This window comes from Chlorocebus sabaeus, chromosome 16, assembly GCF_047675955.1.
Source record: "Chlorocebus sabaeus isolate Y175 chromosome 16, mChlSab1.0.hap1, whole genome shotgun sequence".
In the NCBI taxonomy this organism is placed as follows: domain Eukaryota; kingdom Metazoa; phylum Chordata; class Mammalia; order Primates; family Cercopithecidae; genus Chlorocebus; species Chlorocebus sabaeus.
The window spans coordinates 71,910,078-71,927,821 of record NC_132919.1 but is presented as its reverse complement, the minus strand read 5'-3'; the positions used below and the strand labels follow the sequence as shown (position 1 = coordinate 71,927,821).

At 42.4% G+C, this 17,744-nt stretch overlaps 1 protein-coding gene across 2 annotated transcripts in view; it reads right to left on the bottom strand.

Annotated features, from left to right (window-relative positions):
* IKZF3 (IKAROS family zinc finger 3) overlaps positions 1-17,744 on the bottom strand; it is a 103,686-nt gene that overhangs the window by 9,274 nt on the left and 76,668 nt on the right. The window contains exons 1-2 of one of the 2 annotated variants that reach the window (XM_008012835.3): positions 11,209-12,235; positions 10,975-11,091 (exon numbers count right to left, since the gene is read on the bottom strand). In XM_008012835.3, the coding sequence (XP_008011026.1) occupies positions 10,975-11,059 (85 nt within the window). In that variant the 5' untranslated portion in view covers positions 11,060-11,091; positions 11,209-12,235. Of the gene's footprint in view, positions 1-10,974; positions 11,092-11,208; positions 12,236-17,744 lie in introns of those variants that run through there. The other variant, XM_008012834.3, reaches the window with a different exon arrangement.

The following is a 17,744-nucleotide window of genomic DNA, read 5'->3' as shown; positions in this document are numbered from 1 at the left end:
ATGGTTAAAATAAAGCCAGCAGGCAGAAGGGAGGGGCAGAGATGTGGTTCAGTTAAGGCCACATGGTAAGGTATGCCCACTGTGCATGTCAGAGGGGAGCCCTCAAGAAAGGAGGGAAAGAAGCAGGACGCTAGGATGGGGCTAGAGGGACAAGGGAGCTACCAGCCCATGGGAGCCTGGGGCTTCTGCTATAGTTCACGATCTCTTAAGACACAGTCAACTCCCAACTCTTATTTTGCTTTTGCTTGTTATTTTCTGCCAGGAATATTAGGTAGCCAGGGGGACGGAAGTGCTGCAAAGAGTGGGGACACTCGGTCCCTCACCTCGGCAGCTTTTTAAATAGCTACAGAGATAGAGAAAATAGCTCCCCAGACTCCAGCTGGCTACTCCCCAAACTCACCAGTCCTGGCTGACTGAGACTGAAGTGAAAGAGCTTCAAATGTAGAAAGTTTGAGAAAAGTTTTCTTGAGAAGAGATCATGGTCTTTGTCCCTTTCCTAAAGTGTGTTTCTCTTCCTTTGCTTGGCAAGTATATCTCTGATACACATGTGATCATTAGGGTCTATCTCACACTTAACTGAAAAAATATACTTGTGGTCACCCTCTCCTATTTCTCATGTCAAACTGCTGAGAAGTTTTGAAAACAGAGTTTAGCCACCTTTGGGGCGTGTGGGTGTTGTGTGTTAGAAAACAGAGGCTCTCTGGTCACAGGGAAGGCAGGGATGGGGGCTGCAGTGAGGGCAGATGTGCTCAGTGGTGAGTGGTGGGGAGAAGGGACAGAAAGCAAGGAAGGGGAGCCGAGGGCTGGAGGTGAGGCTGAGGTCACTGTTGAGCCTCTCCATTCTGTTAGCTTGGATTCTGGAGAGATTTGCTAAACCATATCCTTCTGTAATGTTTCCTAGGCATGCTGAGATTCCAAAATGTGTCACTGCCATATGGTAAAGGATTCAGCAATGAAAATAAAGACGAAGAAGAAGAATAAAAAAAAAAAAAAAAAAAAAAAAACAGGAGAAAACAAAAGGATTGGAAGAACCAGTTCCTATTCTTGAGGTATCTCTAACCTAGTGGATAAAAGATAAGACCTATACATATGGGACTGGAGAAAAAATATAAGTTAAAAGTTGGCCGGGTGCGGTGGCTCAGGCCTGTAATCCTAGTACTTTGGGAGGCCAGGGAGGGAGGATGACTTGAGCCCAGGAGTTCGAGACCAGCCCGGGCAACATGGAGAAACCCCATCTCTACAAAAAAGTACAAAAATTAGCCAAGCACCTGTAGTCCCAGTTACTCAGGAGGCTGAGGTGGGAGGATCATCTGAGCCTGGGAGGTGGAGGTTGCAATGAGCCGAGATCATGCCACTGCTCTCCAGCCTGGGTGGCAGGGTGAGATCTTGTCTCAAAAAAAAAAAAAACAAAAAGTTGTAAAAGGACTGCTTTGCTCTATGGAGGTCTTTTTATTCTAAATGTTCACATTTGAGGCATTTAGGCAGGGAAGTAACATGTGTTCTGTGAAAAGAATAATAAGGTAACATACAGGCACAGGCAAGACAATTTGGTATAAATTGTATTTAGGCATTAAGGGAATGCAGAAACTTCAGAAGTACTTGGGGAAGGGAAAACATTCTTGGAAAATCTATATTTTGAGAAGGGTCTTGATGAACTGGAAGAATTTAGATTTTCAGAGAAGGGGGAGAGGACGTCCTAGTTGAGGGGGAGTGCGAGAATGAAGGCAGAGAGGTGGGACTACACGGGACGTGCAGTAAGCGAGTCTGGCTGAAACGCGATCAAGAAGTATGAAGTACAGTATTTCTCAGGCTTCGCTTTTCCTTCACATTCTGCAATATCCACACACCAGGGCAGTGTGGTGTTTGAGAGAACAAACTCTGCTGTCAGACGGGCTGGGTTTGATGCTGGCTCCATTGGTCACCAGTTGTGTGACCCTGGGCAAATCACTTAACCTGTCTGTGTTCTGTGTCCTCATGTAAAGTGAAGATAATCGTATGTACCTCACAGGGTCACTGGAAAGCACTTAGAACAGGGTCTGCCACATGGAAAACACTTGGTAAATGCCTGGGTTTTTTTCTTTGTTTGATTTGGCTCACATTTTCTTTTTTTTTTTTTTCTAAAATAAATGTGGTTTTTAAGGAAACTTTATATCACTAACATAAACGGAAAACCAGAATCACTTTCCACAAGTAGAAGATAACTATGAAAAATGAAGACAATGAAAGACAGCATTTCATTAAATTTTGATCGGATACTACTGTGAGTACTTGGAGACTAAGATCCCTTCCCCCTTTGTTAGAAACAGAGATTACCAAGTGTGAGATTAGTGTTAAAGACAACTGGCATCAAATTAAGTCTAAATTTTTCTCCTTAGTATACTGTGAGACTGAAAGACAACTGGAAAGAAAATAATTGTCCTGCTGTGTGGACCCAGGTTTTAAGCGCCTCGTGCGCCTGCTGGCAATTTGCATCCTACATTTGGGGAAACACTGAAAATGGGGAAACACTGAAAAAAGATAACGCATGGTAAGACCGAATGCTGGGCATTCCGAATGGCCCACTGCAGGGTGTGAATCTGAACAAAAAGCCAAGGCTACCTGCCCTTGAGAAAGGCAGGCTGTGGTTAACGTAACAGCAATGTGTAAGACGGACCAGAACAGTGAGAAATTGGAGCCAAAAGAACCACCTAAAAGATCTATTCCCATGAGATGAATTTGTCTTTGGATCCCCGAAAGCAGCTGACCTTAAGGCCAACCTGATAGTTTCCAGATAAATACCTGAGAGCAAAAAAAATTATGCAAAGAAAAACACCCTGTCTTGGAAACTCAATGAGAAGCAACAGCAGAGTAGACCTTGGCCAAAGCAATCAATGGTTTTTATTTTCAGTTTCCAGATTGGATATATCTTTGGTCAAGGCCATCTGGAAGACTGAGAACATGAAAGCCAGCTAAGGTCACAGACATTCCTTCCCTAGAATGTGACACAGAAATGATGAACTTCGGTTTCTTGGCCTTTTCAAGGTTATTTTCCAGTGTGGCCGTCTCTATTCAACTCCCTAAATACCAGGGGTCCTTGAGAAACTTCTTCTCTTTTCACCTAACAGGCTCCAGAAGGTTTCTGGGTGGGGTAGGCCCATCGCAAACTCTGATTTTATCCTTTCTCCCAAGGGTTTGCTTTATTTAACAAGGCCTGCAATTTCGTAATCTATACCACCTGCAGCATATGTCAGAAAACAGCTGAGTGCTAAAATTGTAAAAGGCAAAACATTAAGAGGAAAATAAACCCCTGGATGAGTGGAAATACGTGACTAAATTCTGTAGTTAACACAGACCATTGTTCATTGTTAAGGAGACGGGGCAGCCTCAGATGTTCACGTGCGTGCAACTTGCAATCATCAGATCCCCTCGTCTCCGAGTTACGGTAACTTGAGCAGTGCAGATGATTATCAGTCACCTGTAGACACGATGACTCAATGTGTATGAAACTCAGAAAGGGTAAACTACAGTAATTGAAAAGCCAACAGCTCACGTTTCTTTAGTAACACACTCATAAAAAAGGTTAGTCAAACCACAAAAGTGTAACTGCTTCCAAACCTGCACAGAGCATCTGGTCCAGCTTCTAGTCAAAATCACACCACGCCTTTGAATGATTCATGACACCAGCTTCAGGCTGAATTAGAGGTCTTCTTCCAACAAAAATACACATGGCAACAGCAAGTCCTAAGTTTAGAAACTAAGGTTGCCTGGGTGGGCCATTCCCTACCTGTGGTTCCTTTTAAAGGTGTCAATCTCTCATATCTTGGCTTTATTAACTCTAAACTAAGAAACCACCTGACCCGAACTGATGCAATGTGGTGAGGACATATGGTTGTTGGCTTCTAAGTGCCAACTTGGAAGTACAGAATCACAGGCTAGAGCTAAAGGGGCCCTTAACTGAGCAAGTGGATTCAGAACGCTGTCTGCAGGGTTGAGGGGGAAGACCCACCACCCTAATATGTTTACTTCCGGTCTTTATATTTCACAGTACCTTGCACTATGCCTTATATACAATAATCCCAATAATGATAAGTACTATTTATTGAGCCCTTGCCTGTATCCACCTTGCCATCCTAGATACTTTGCATACTGTCTCATTTTACCAGCCTGTTGGGGTTGATACCTTTTTTTTTTTTTTTTGAGACAGGGTCTTGCTCTGTCACCCAGGCTGGAGTGCAATGGTGCAATCTCGACTCACTGCAACCTCTGTCTCCCGGGTTCAAGTGATTCTCCTGCCTCAGCCTCCCAAGTAGCTGCGACTACAGGCATGTGCCTGGCTAATTTTTGTATGATACCTTTTAAGGTACGAATTATCATCTCTTAGATGAAGAACATAAGCACAAACAGGTCGATTCACTTTCCAAGATTGCTTAGTTGGTGAACAGAGAACCAGGATGTAATCCAAGAGCCCACATATCGCAGTATATGTTTGAGTGTTAACTGCTGTTTCATGGCTGCTACCTTGCCCGTGGCTGCACAGCCCCACCACCAGCAGTGACTTTAAGTTTTCTGCTGCAACGGTTCCCCTAGCAGAGAGAAAGGGGGCTTAGTGGCAGCAACTGCTTTTTTCCACATGAACCAGCACATGCATTCAAGAAGTATGTGCTGTGCAGAGTTGTTATGATGTCTATAAGGTGTTTAACAGTGCCAGGCATGTGTGAGCACTCTATTCTCATTATTTGCTTAGCACCATGTTGGGTGATTTGAGGAATACAACAAAATTGCGATCCAACAGAGGAGATGCAGCATTTACACCATTTCATGACAAATCAGTATCCTTAATGCTACATGCTAGAACAAAACATAGAGTAGCCAAGAGAGTGGAAAGAGAAAACTGAACTACTTCTCAATTATGCCACACTTAATATGGGGCAAAGATTCATCTATTCTTTAAAGTCTCCTTGAAATCAGAGGTGGTAGTGACAGTGGTGGAGACAGTCATATCTATAAGAAGAAGCAGACTAGTAAACTTTCCTGGAGTGCAGAGGGAGGATGGAGCAGAGAGAGAACACAAGGGTATGGGAATGTGGACAATGTGTGCTTTTTTTTTTTTTTTTTTTGAGACAGGGTCTCACTCTGTTGCCCGAGTGGGATTGCAGTGGCGTGATCACAGCTCACTGCAGCCTCAACCTCCTGAACTCAAGCGATACTCCCACCTCAGCCCCCCAAGTAGCTTGGACCACAGGCCCATGCCACCATGCCTGGCTAATTTTTTTATTTTTTATTTTTTTTTTTGCAGAGACAGAGTTTCACTATGTTGCTTGGGCTGGTCTCAAACTCCTGAGCTCAAGTGATCCTCCCGCCTTGGTCTCCTAAAGTGCTGGGATTACAGCCATGAGCCACTGTGCCTGGCCTACAATGTGTATTTTAAGGGAAGACACGAGGGAGGGCATTCAGACAGGAGTGAGATATTACACAGAAGAGGGAGGAGGAGTTCACTGTGGCTGAAGCAAAGGACTGGTTGACTGAAATGATAAAATTAGAAGAGGTAAGTTGGAGACGGATTGTGGAGGACTCAGAAGGCCTGACTGAATGGTTTGGATTTTATTCCATTGGCAGCCATTGAAAGGTTTTTTGAAGAGGTGGGCAAAATGATCGAACCTTTAGAAAAATAACAGAAATCCAGTATTTATAGTCACCATGATGGCGTAAGGTGAAAGATTCAGGCTTTAAGTCTTAAAGTTCTTCAGGTCACTTAAATGTGTTTGCTGCTGCGTCATATAATTTCCCACAAGTGTTCTCCCTCACTCTTACTATCAGCACACATCCAAAAGCAAATGAACAAAAAAGGCAGGAAAATGGAATATCCAATCATCATCATGGCTCTGATCTCAACCTAAGTGAAACTAACACTTCTTGCAGGAGGTGGAAAACAGAGGGGAGCCAGAGAACAAGAAGAAACAGGAAGGAGGAAAGAACAGAGAGAGCTGTGGGGGTGGCGCTGGGGAAAGCTGAGCTGGAGACCACATTTGGTCGCTGCAGAAGTCTTTGTCCTCTGTGAGACACTGGGAAGTGCTGTGTGGATGTCATCTGTTCTCATGGAGTCACCAGGGAAGACTGTTCTTTTCTAAAGACGATCACCCTTGAGGGAGAACAATGGCCTTTCTTCAAGGGTTTTTTCTATCAATTTTCTTTTTTGTTTTTGAAACAGAGTCTTGCTCTGTTGCCCAGGCTGATGCGATCTTAGCTTACTGCAACTTCTGCCTCCTGAGTTCAAGCGATTCTTGTGCCTCAGCCTCCCAAACAGCTGGGATTATAGGCACCTACCACCACACCTGGCTAATTTATGTATTTTTAGTAGAGACAGGGTTTCACCATATTGGCCAGGCTGGTCTTGAACTCCTGACCTCAAGTGATCCACCTGCTTTGGCCTCCCAAAGTGGGGAATTACAGGTGTAAGCCACTGCACCTGGCCTCTCCCACCAACTTTCAATGACCAGACTCCTCGCTGTCCAAAGCCCCCCACATGACATGCACTGCTCTTGGTCACCTCCTGGGGAAGGAAGGGCCTGGACTGCAGTGCCTTATAGGCCGAGGTCTGGTGCTACTCTGTCACCTGCAGCTGTGTCACTCCACCTCTCTGATCCTCCTTCCTTCCATGGAAGAGCCTCACTGGTGGTTCCTAATATCCCTAAAATACTATGACATTGTAATGCTTACAGGATTACGGACATCAGGCCTTTGGGAAGGGGTTGGAAAAATACTTTTTTTCTCTTAGAAACAGGTATTAAAACTGCTTCCTGTTGCTGTTAACCAAAGCAGGCAATTTCTCATTAGTTACTTCACAGGGAGATCCGATGGTTTGTTGAAGTGTCAAAACCTCATTAACATGTTTACCACAGGTGAGTGAGATCTTTTTTTCATGTTCTTTTCGATATGAAAACTTCCTTTAATAAAGTAATACATAAAACTTTTAAAATAAGGAGATGCTATGGTAACCACTTTGGTCTGAATAACATCTGTTTTTTTGGGAAAGAATAAAAATCAGGAGAAATATGCAGAAATGTAGTCATTTTTCTTCTCCATCCAAGAGAGAAATCCATTTTGAGCCAAGTATTTGAGGATGGCCTAGTTTGAAGTGTAGTCAAACAAGTTTATAACAGGAGAACAAGATTCAGAGAAAAGGAAATCCCCTAAAGGACAGTATGTGCAAAGGAATGTCTTCTTGTCCTTTGAAAACAACAACTTAAACATAATTATTCTGACAGTGTAAAGATGGTGATTCCTGATGGACGTGTGTCTACTTTTTTTCCCATTTGAAACAAAGCCATACAAAATTTCTTGGAGAATTAGAAAAAAAATTATTTTTCTCCGACTTGAGAGCATGTTTGTGTCTCAAAATACATTTAGACTTGATCCAATCTGTCCCTCTTCCCCAGTTCATCTCTAATGGATGCAAAGTGTTCTCTACTGGTAATTATCTCCAGCCTGCCTGAGATAGAAGCGGGCTGACCTGATGGTCTAATTTCACCTTTACCCTCACAGTTCAAGAGGTCAGGGAAGTCAAGGCTGGTCTGAGTGCTGTGCAACTGTCAGCAAGGATTAAAGGGAATGACTCATTCTTCCCTCACACCTTACCCATTGCCATTACTCTGGCAGCTGAATCTTCAAAAAACAGTGCCTTGGAGAGGAAATATAGGAGAAAGGAGAGAAGAGGAGGAGAGGAGGAGAGTAGGGAAGAGGAGGGGAGGGAAGGAGAGGGAAGAGGACAGGAGAGGAGAGGTGAGGCGAGGCAAGGGGAGATGGACAGAAAACAGTAGCCCCACGTTTTACATCACTTCATCTAATACACCGCACAGTGTCACAGATAATGTTCATTTTTCCCTCCGCTGACATTACTATTTTCTATCACAAAGGTTTATTCAGTTAAATAATTTAAGGGGTTTCTTTTATTTTTATTTTTAAAAAACCTTTCAAACAAAAGTTTAGGATACAAGTTAATGCAAGAAGATTAGAACAGTGCCCAAGAACAAGAATACCATATATACGACAGGAACTCTTAACCTTCTGTATGATGAATGAATGGACGAAAGAGTGAATGAACAAGTAGTACTGCCCTAAGTAAAACAGATGAATGTCGGGCTAATGCAACTGTGTTTTAGATTCTCAGATTTATACCATCTTCCTAAAAAAAAAACAAAAAAAGACCCTAAAAACCTAGGATATGGTGTATAGCATATACACCATATCTGTATCGCCTTGAGAAAAAGGTTATCTGAAGTTACACACATGGGCTTTCTAAACACACAGTGGTATCAATAGTTGCTGCCTTTTATTTCTTTTCTAATTAATCTCACAGACTTGTACATGGGAGGAACCTTCCTGGTCATTTCATCACCTATTCAGTCTCCTCATTTCACAGATGAGTAAAGAGAGCCCCAGAAAGGTTACGTGATTTGTCTAAACACATAGTTAAGAAATGACAGAGCTAGGATCAGAACCTGGGTCTTTTAGCTTCTAATCCAGTACTCTTCTTATTGCACTACACCACAACTTACCAAAAAAAAAAAAAATTCCCCCGGTTATTCTGGGCCCTGAAGCCCCGAAGTTGCTACTTCAGCTCAATCGAGAGCTAACTCTCCTAGGTTTCTGACTCCAGCACAGAGAGAATGCGATGGTTCAGAAGATGAGAGAAATCAGCACCTACAAGATCAGCATCTCTCACAAGTCTGGAAGTGGTGAAGTGAAAATCCTCTGGGTTGCAATAGTAGCAAACAAACGAAACAGATCCCCGAGGCAGCAGGAAAAATGGCATGAATTTGCACATAGGAAGCATGCTGTATTTTTGAACCCATGAAATACCAAAGCAACTTGGATTATGTTAAGTAGGGCTTTAGTTAAACTATAGGTTTGGGGCAACTGTAAATATTAGGGACTGTCTCTCAAACTTAGTTCTCTTAGACCAAAATGCATTGACCACAACTGGATTGAAATTAAGTCGTGGCCAGGAGCGGTGACTCATGCCTGTAATCCCAGCACTTTGGGAGGCGGAGGTGGGCGGATCACCTGAGGTCTGGAGTTCAAGACCAGCCTGAACAACATGGAGAAACCCCGTCTCTACTAAAAATACAAAATTAGCTGGGCGTGGTGGTGCATGCCTGTAATCCCAGCTACTTGGGAGGCTGAGGCAGGAAAATCACTTGAACTCAGGAGGCAGAGGTGGCCGTGAGCCAAGATTGTGCCATTGTACTCTAGCCTGGGCGACAAGAGTGAAACTGTCACAACAACAACAACAACAACAACAAAAAAGAAATTAAGTCGCTTTACATTTTTTTCTTGCCCAGCTCTCCCTGTGATGTCCCTCCTCATGTCGGCTTCAGTCATTTCTAGAGTCAAAACTTACTCCAGACCAGCCTGGGTAACATAAAGAGACTCCATCTCCACAAAAAGTTTAAAAATTAGCTGAGCCTGGTGGTGCGTGCCCATAGTTCCAGCTACTTGGGAGGCTGGGGTGGGAGGATTTCTTGAGCCCAGGGGTTCGAGGCTATGATTGCACCACTGTACACCAGCCTAGGCCGAAGAGTGAGACCCCATCTCAAAACAAACAAACAAAACCCACAACTTTCTCCAAATTAAAATACACTCAGAATAATGAGGCAAGCTTTTTTTGTACTCCAGTCAGAACCTCTTCACATAAGTAAAGCCCAAAAGATACATGGGCAATGTTTTAGATAATGTCTTAAACTCACCATTTGTTTACTGTGCCTAAACTCTAAATGGAAGTCACTACATGCTCCCCTGACATGTTTCACTAAGGGGAAGGAGGACAGCAAGGAGGAGGGGATCTCCCTCAACTGAAATACACTGACTTTACTCTGACACAATTTATTCTTAAAGTGACTAAAAGTACACAAAAACCTTTTCAGCTAGTCAAAATAAAATAAATAGGCAGAAATACCAAATTAGGTAATTTTGGAATATATGTGTTCTTTCAATATACCTGTATAATTCACATAGAATGTTTGCTTGTAAAAACATTATCTATACCAGAATCAAATTTAGTCAGATTAGGCAGGCAACTTATTATCTGTAAGAGCTATTGAGAAGAATAAATACAAAAGGACTGAAATAAAAAATCAACAGCTACAAGCAGCTTTGGAAAAAGAGACTGAGACAGGTTTCTAAAATATTACTGATGTTGAGGGAGGTCTATTTTCATGTGATAACTATTTTTGTTCAATATCACCAACTTTCAATTTATAGCAAAACGGATATATTCAATTTCAGTCGTCTACTTCACAAATACAGATCTATTTTAAATATCATGGTCACATTTATGTAAACATCTGGGAGAGTTCAGCAAAATATCTCTGCCATTTGGAGGTCCTAACACTTCATGAACATAATTATTTCGTAGCCATCTCATCGTGCTGTATTTTTTGACAATGTGAAAACCAATGGCATAAAAATTAACTCCAGTAAGACAAATGATTAAATCAAACCTTGTTATATAAATCTATGTTTGCCCAACCACTTTCCCTGAAAGCCAATTCTCAATCAAATTCAAGAAAATATGGCAATATGTTTTAGAGCATGAAAAAAGTTTGAGCATGCTAACGAACCAACTTGTAAAATATAATTACAAAAGATTACAAAAATGCTATCTTGAACATCTTACTGGTATAAATTACATAAACTCTCTCATGCAACATATGTCATTCAGAGTAAAGAGGAAGGAACAGGATTTTAAACATCACGTCCATTTAGGAAATTATATATCAAATACTCCGGTCTTCTGTCATGATGATGCTTTAGCTAATATCTTTTATTCCATTTTCTAGAGCTATCAAAATGAACCACGAAGAATAAAAGTACGCAGTGAAAAACTAATTATTTTAACAGAGGTTAAGTTAGGAAGGGACTTGTGTAGCAAGCATCCTATGTTATTTCATTCGAACTATCTGCTAACAGCAGCAGGAAAAAGGTTTGTATTCTTACCAATGAATTTCTGAGGCATTGAGCTTTTTCGTTTTGCCACATTGCTTGCTAATCTGTCCAGTACGAGAGCTCTTTCACTTCCCATCTCTGCTTTGATGTGTCTTGCCTCCGCACTTGCTGGTTTGGAAAAATATAAAAAGAAGAGAGAAAAGAACACATTGGTACATGGGGGGAAAAGGAAATAAACTGGAAGGAGAAGTGTCCGAAGTTGGATGCACACTCTATTGTTGTTACCTGTTATAACTGCTCAGATTCTTGCCTGGGGTACCTGCTGTGGTCAGTGAAGCCGACACCAGGGCACATTCAAATCTTGCAGTCTTATGCCGAGATGGGAAAGCTCGACCCATCCCCAACCAGTACCTTCATTAGCAAGAGGAAGTATTAAATAAACAGCCTGGACGTGGTTGGTTGCAAAAAGATAGATAGATGGAGATCTTCTAACCCCCGATCAGCCTTCTTTCTGATTCTGAGTAACTGCGTGTGACACCTGCAGACTGATATAATTCTTCTTAACAACTTTGAAAAAAAAAAGCATGGTGCCCCAGATTTACTGCTCTGTTTATGTTAACAGCACTTTTGAAAACAGATACACTCACACAGATAGCAAGATATCTACTCAGTGATTTGTGTATTGAAATTCTGAGTGGTTTCTTTCTTTTTCTTTTTCTTTTTTTTTTTTCAGCACACTCCTCTCAGTTCCTATCTTTCATATTCTGTTTCTCTGTGCTCTGTATTATCTGTTTCATATGCTCTTCCCATTTGAAAATAGTCTCAGTTAAAATTTCCCTAAGCAACACTTCTGCCTTGAAATTAAAGAACAATTTGTATAACGCATCTCTATTGAATTTCTAATACAAATGTGAATAAAAACTGCCTATGGGCCGGGCGCGGTGGCTCATGCCTGTAATCCCAGCACTTTGGGAGGCGGAGGTGGGTGGATCACCTGAGGTCGGAGTTCGAGACCAGCCTCACCAACCTGGAGAAACCCTGTCTCTACTAAAAATACAAAATTAGCCTGGCATGGTGGTGCATGCCTGTAATCCCAGCTACTCGGGAGGCTGAGGCAGGAGAATGGCTTGAATCTGGGAGGCGGAGGTTGCAGTGGGCCGAGATGGCACCATTGCACTCCAGCCTGGGCAACAAGGGCGAAACTCCGTCTCAAAAAACAAGGAAACAAACGAACGAAACACAAAAAATCCTGCCTATGAATATGGGCTAATTGCCCATCCACAAATAGACCTGTGAGTGGTGTAGGCCTGTGGTTCTCAGACCTGGCTGCACATTAGAATCACCTGAATAGCATGTAAGAAATACCTATGCCCAGGCCCCCCTTCAGATCAATTACATCGGGATTTCTGGTACAGGGGCCTAGGCAAGAATATTTTAAAGCTCCCCAGGTGATTTTAAAATGCAGCCAGAAGTGAGAACTACTAGAAGAGTATATAAATAGTGGCAATATCTAATAGACTAAAATAGTAAACTGTAATCAATATAATTTACCTCAATTCAGCAGGCAGTGCCCAAATTTATGTCTAAAGTTCAAAGAGGGCCGGGCGCGGTGGCTCACACCTGTAATCCCAGCACGTTGGGAGGCCGAGGCAGGCAGATCACCTGAGGTCGGGAGTTCGTGACCAGCCTGACCAACATGGAGAAACCCCATCTCTACTAAAAATACAAATAATTAGCCGGGTATGGCGACGAATGCCTGTAATCCCAGTTCTCAGGAGGCTGAGGCAGGAGAATTGCTTGAATCCAGGAGGCGGAGGTTGCAGTGAGCTGAGATTGCACCATTGCACTCCAGCCTGGGCAACAAGAGCAAAACTCTATCTCCAAAAAATAAATAAATAAATAAAATAAAGTTCAAAGAGATACCAGCTGCTCTAAATACAAGGCTTGACATTTTAACACATGATGCTAGCCTGAGCCAGGGATCAGCAAACTTTTTCTATAAAGGGCCAGACAGTAAATTTCAAAAATTTGTCAGACACATATAGTCTCTATGTTATATTCTTTGTTTTTGTTTTGTTTTTCTGTTCCACAGCCTTTTAAAAACATAAAAACCCCTGTACACAAACAGGTCACTGGCTGCCTTTGCCTAGAGTGCCACAGTTTGCCAACACCTGCCCTGGGCAAACATATTGTGATGCTGTAAACATTTGTCTCTGTTTTCTCAAAAACACCTCAGGAGATCCAAACTAAAATGAATTATCCATACATTTTTATTATGTCTAAGGAAGAATAAATTGAAATTAGTTTAAGGGATTAGAGTAAAAAGCAAGTAGTGGCTGGCACAGTGGCTCACCCCTGTAATCCCAGTGCTTTGGGAGACTGAGGCAGAAGGATTGCTTGAGGCCAGGAGTTGAGACCAGCCTGGGCAATATAGCAAGATCCTGTTTCTACAAAAAGTAATTTTAAAAAATTACCCAGGCATGTTGGCATGCACCTGTAGTCCTAGCTACTTGGGAGACTGAGGTGGGAGGGTTCCTTGAGCCCAGGGGTTTGAGGTTACAGTGAACCATTAAAGGTAACTGCAAAGACCGCAATTACTTTTGCACCAACCTAATAGTGCCACTGCACTCCAGCCTGAGTGACAGAGTGAGACTCTGTCTAAAAAGAAAACAAGCCCCAAAGTATTAAATATTTCTAGTTTTATTAGTGGCATTAAAAAACTATATGTTAGTCATTATACAATACATTATAAAGCTCAGTTTTCATTAGTTAATTTATTTACTTGTTTTTGAAACAGGGTCTCAACTCTGTTACCCAGGGTGGAGTGCAGTGGCAAGATCACAGCTCACTGCAGGGTAAACCTCCTGGGCTCAAGTAATCCTTCTACCTCAGCTTCCAAAGCAGCTGCAACTACAGTCTAAAGCCACCATGCCTGGCTAATTAAAAAAAAAAAATTATTAGTCTCAATATATTGCTCAGGCTGGTCTCCAACTCTTGGCCTCGGGCAGTCCTCCCACTTCAGCCTCCCAAAGTGTTGGGATTACAGGTGTGAGCCACTGCACCCAGCCAAAGCTCAGCATTTTTTTTTTTTTTTCCGGAATAAAATAAAATCTGCCTCTGCCAGGTGTGATGGCACTAGCCCATAGTCCCAGCTACTCAGGAAGCTGAGGTGAGAGCATGGCTTAAGCCTAGGAGTTCAAGTTCAGCTTGGGCAACACAGTGAGATCCCATCTCTTAAAAAGAAAAAGAAATCCAGCTTCAAAAAATGAGAAAGAGAAGAGGACGATAATAGTGTGATAATAATGACAATATTTACTAGACAGTGAGTTTCTTGTCAAAAATAATTCTAGGCTCTAAAGAAATAAATCATAGCCTTCAGTGAAGCTATTAACAACTGTTTGTGTAAATGAAAACAGTAAGGGTCAGAATAGGGGGCCTGAGTGGCTTTCGGGCTAGTGCGAAAGTACTCAATTGACTCCGGCTGACCAGCAGTTGTAAATAACGGGCACTTCAGCCACAAGACACTGCTATTGAGTGAAGTGGGTCAAATTCTGTCCAGCACAGGGATAGGTTTAAATGACCAAACAGGAAATTATTTATATATATTATTTCCTTTCACACAAAACCACCACCAGATGTGGCACTACCCAGAGCCCCAAGAGTAGAGAGATGAAAGACAAAGCTTGGAATTTGCAGTAAGTTTCTGGGGCTGTTAGAAGGAGACTTTTTTCTTAGAATCAGGGGAGAGGTAGCTAAGTTTGCGCTTTGACTAGGAACATTCATCCTGGTTCCAGCAATTTTGAGAAGGTTAATCTAAGTAAGCCTCCCCTCAACCCTGTAGTTATCAACAAAAAGATTTATAGTGAAAAAAGAATGAAAAACAGTATTCTGGGAATGTTTACCTTTTATGCCCATTTTACCATTGTTCTTATTACTGTCTTGTGGTCCCTCCTCTCACTGCCAAATCATTACCCGGGAATTACCCCAAGCATGGTGCTACCCATCTAGTTTTCCCATTTGTTTCCCAACAGTTGCTGTCTACATTTTACCGAAGACAATGTCAATTACAACAAACAGCCTTCTGAGGACACGTAATCAACATCCTCTATTTGGGAGGATGCTGAAGTGTGGACACATTGACCTAAATAACTGTAATTAGGGCAGGTCACTAAATGGCAGACTTTTGAGATAACATCACCTTTTATTCCTCGTTACCCACCAAACTGGTCTTGAGAGTCATTTCCAGATAAACATTACTCTGTAAATCAGTGACCAACTGCCTGACATTTAAAAACAAAATTCTGCAGTGTTCATGGATGGGCATATTTGAGGCATGGGTGGAGACTTTCCCATTTCTACAACTCCGATGAGATTGAAAGAAATCCTCTGAAACAAATCTAGAGGACTCCTGTTCACCTACACCCATTTCTGGGTCATTCACTCGACATATTAACTACAAGAGCTCCACCTTCATTGTACATGTGAACACACTCTAGTGATTCCGTTGATCTTCACTGAATTAACCTTGTTTTCTAGTTGATAAGTTAGGCAAAGGCTAGTTTTCAATTGAAGATGGCATTCTCATTTTCTTTCCTAAACTGTTAGTCATTTGCCTCACACTCGTTGAAGAACTGATGTACGATACTATAAAATGAGCGCCCTTTGAAACACAGAGAGCCAGGTGCCATGGCTTGCGCCTGTAATCCAGCACTTTGGGAGGCCGAGGCGGGGGGATTGCTTGAGCCCAGGGAGCTATGATCTTGCCACTGCACTCCAGTCTGAGGAACAGAGTGAGCCCTGTCTCTAAACAACAACAACAATAACAACAACACACACACACACACCACACATATACAAAGAAATGCTTTGTAACTGGACAAGCTCTTTGGGATTACTGAGTGGTTTAGGCAGTGCACTGAAAATAAAACAAAAGAGGATTATTAGCTTTTGGTCCTTTTCTCCAACTTTAGGACCCAACTGTCTATTTATACAAACAGTCTAGACTTGTTATCTTGCTACATCATGTCTCAGAAATGTAAGTGGAGGGAAACCAGTTTGGCAAGATAGTAAGGGAACAAGATAATGGGTTTAAATGACGAAATAGGAAATCCGTTCCTGGGTGGTGTTTGGCGGTTTAATGCTGCAAGGGGTGGGTGTGGGGAATATGGAATGGTGGCAAGGAACAATTTGCACATTTGGTTCACGAGTGAGAACAGAATGAGTAAGACTGTCATTGTGGATCAAATTCCCTTCACATCGCTTGCCTACTAAATAGTAGATATACTAATTTTCATTAGAAAAGTTACTTTAAAGACGTGCTGAAAAAATAATAAAATGTAGTACAAAGTCACAATTACAGAATAAGTTACTACCTTTATTCCCTGTATAAGTCTTAATATTTGGTTTTAGTTAACCGTTTCCATGATACAATTTCTATCTGAAAGTCATTGGAGGTTTAACTGTGTAATTGTGCTGTGCTTTTGTTTTTGTTCAAAATCCTTCATTAGACCTTGAAGCGTTAAGTGGAGCTTAAACAAGAGGTATTGCTTCCTGTCTCTTCTGTGGTGTGGTCAGTCAGTAGCTAATGGAGAGTGAAACAAAGTGGTGTTATTACGCAATAGGAATTGTCTAACAAGAGATTGGTATCAAAGACAGAGGCAGGTTCTAACAAAAAAGTTTCATAAAACTGTTGCCTTTTTGAACAAGTAAAATGAATACTACCTGTGAGATAGTATTTTTTATTTTTTATTTTTTGAGACGGAGTCTCGCTCTGTTGCCTAGGCTGGAGTGCAGTGGCATGATCTTGGCCCACCACAACCTCTGCCTCCCGGGTTCAAGCAATTCTCCTGCCTCAGCCTCCCAAGTAGCTGGGACTACAGGCACATGCCACCATGCTCGGCTAATTTTTGTACAGACGGGGTTTCACTATTTTAGCCAGGCTGGTCTCGAACTCCTGACCTCGGGATCCGCCCGCCTCAGCATCCCAAAGTGCTGGGATTACAGGTGTGAGCCACCGTGCCCAGCCAGTATTGATTTTTAAAAAGAATAGATTTGGCCAAGTGCGGTGGCTTACACCTGTAATCCCAACAATTTGGGAGGCCAAGGTGGCAGATCACCTGAGGTCAGGAGTTCGAGACTAGCCTAGCCAACATGGTGAAACCCCCGTCTCTACTAAAAACACAAAAATTAGCTGGATGTGGTGGCGGGTGCCTGTAATCCCGGCTGTTGGGTAGGCTGAGGTAGAAGAATTGCTTGAACCCAGAAGGCGGAGGTTGCAGTGAGCCGAGATCATGCCACTGCACTCCAGCCTCGGTGACAAAGCGAGACTCTCTCTCAAAAAAAAAAAAGAAAAAAGAAAAAAAAGAATAGGTTGGGAAAGCAAACTTAATTTTTTTTTTTTTTTTTTTTTGAAACGGAGTCTCGCTCTGTGGCCCAGGCTGGAGTGCAGTGGCGCAATCTCGGCTCACTGCAAACTCTGCCTCCTGGGTTCACGCCATTCTCCTGCCTCAGCCTCCCGAGTAGCTGAGACTACAGGCGCCCGCCACCACGCCTGGCTAATTTTTTTTATATGTTGAGTAGAGATAGGGTTTCACCGTGTTAGCCAGGATGGTCTCGATCTCTTGACCTCGTGATCCACCCACCTCGGCCTCCCAAAGTGTTGGGAAGCAAACTTAAAAATTTTTAAACATTTTCTTTGGTCTGCTAAGTTGGTAAAAATATAAGGTTATTCTGAAGCCCTCATGCTTGTATGAGCTTGAAGAGCTATCGAAGATGAAAGGTTTGGAGTCCTAGATTCATAAATAGATGTGATTATTCAATTA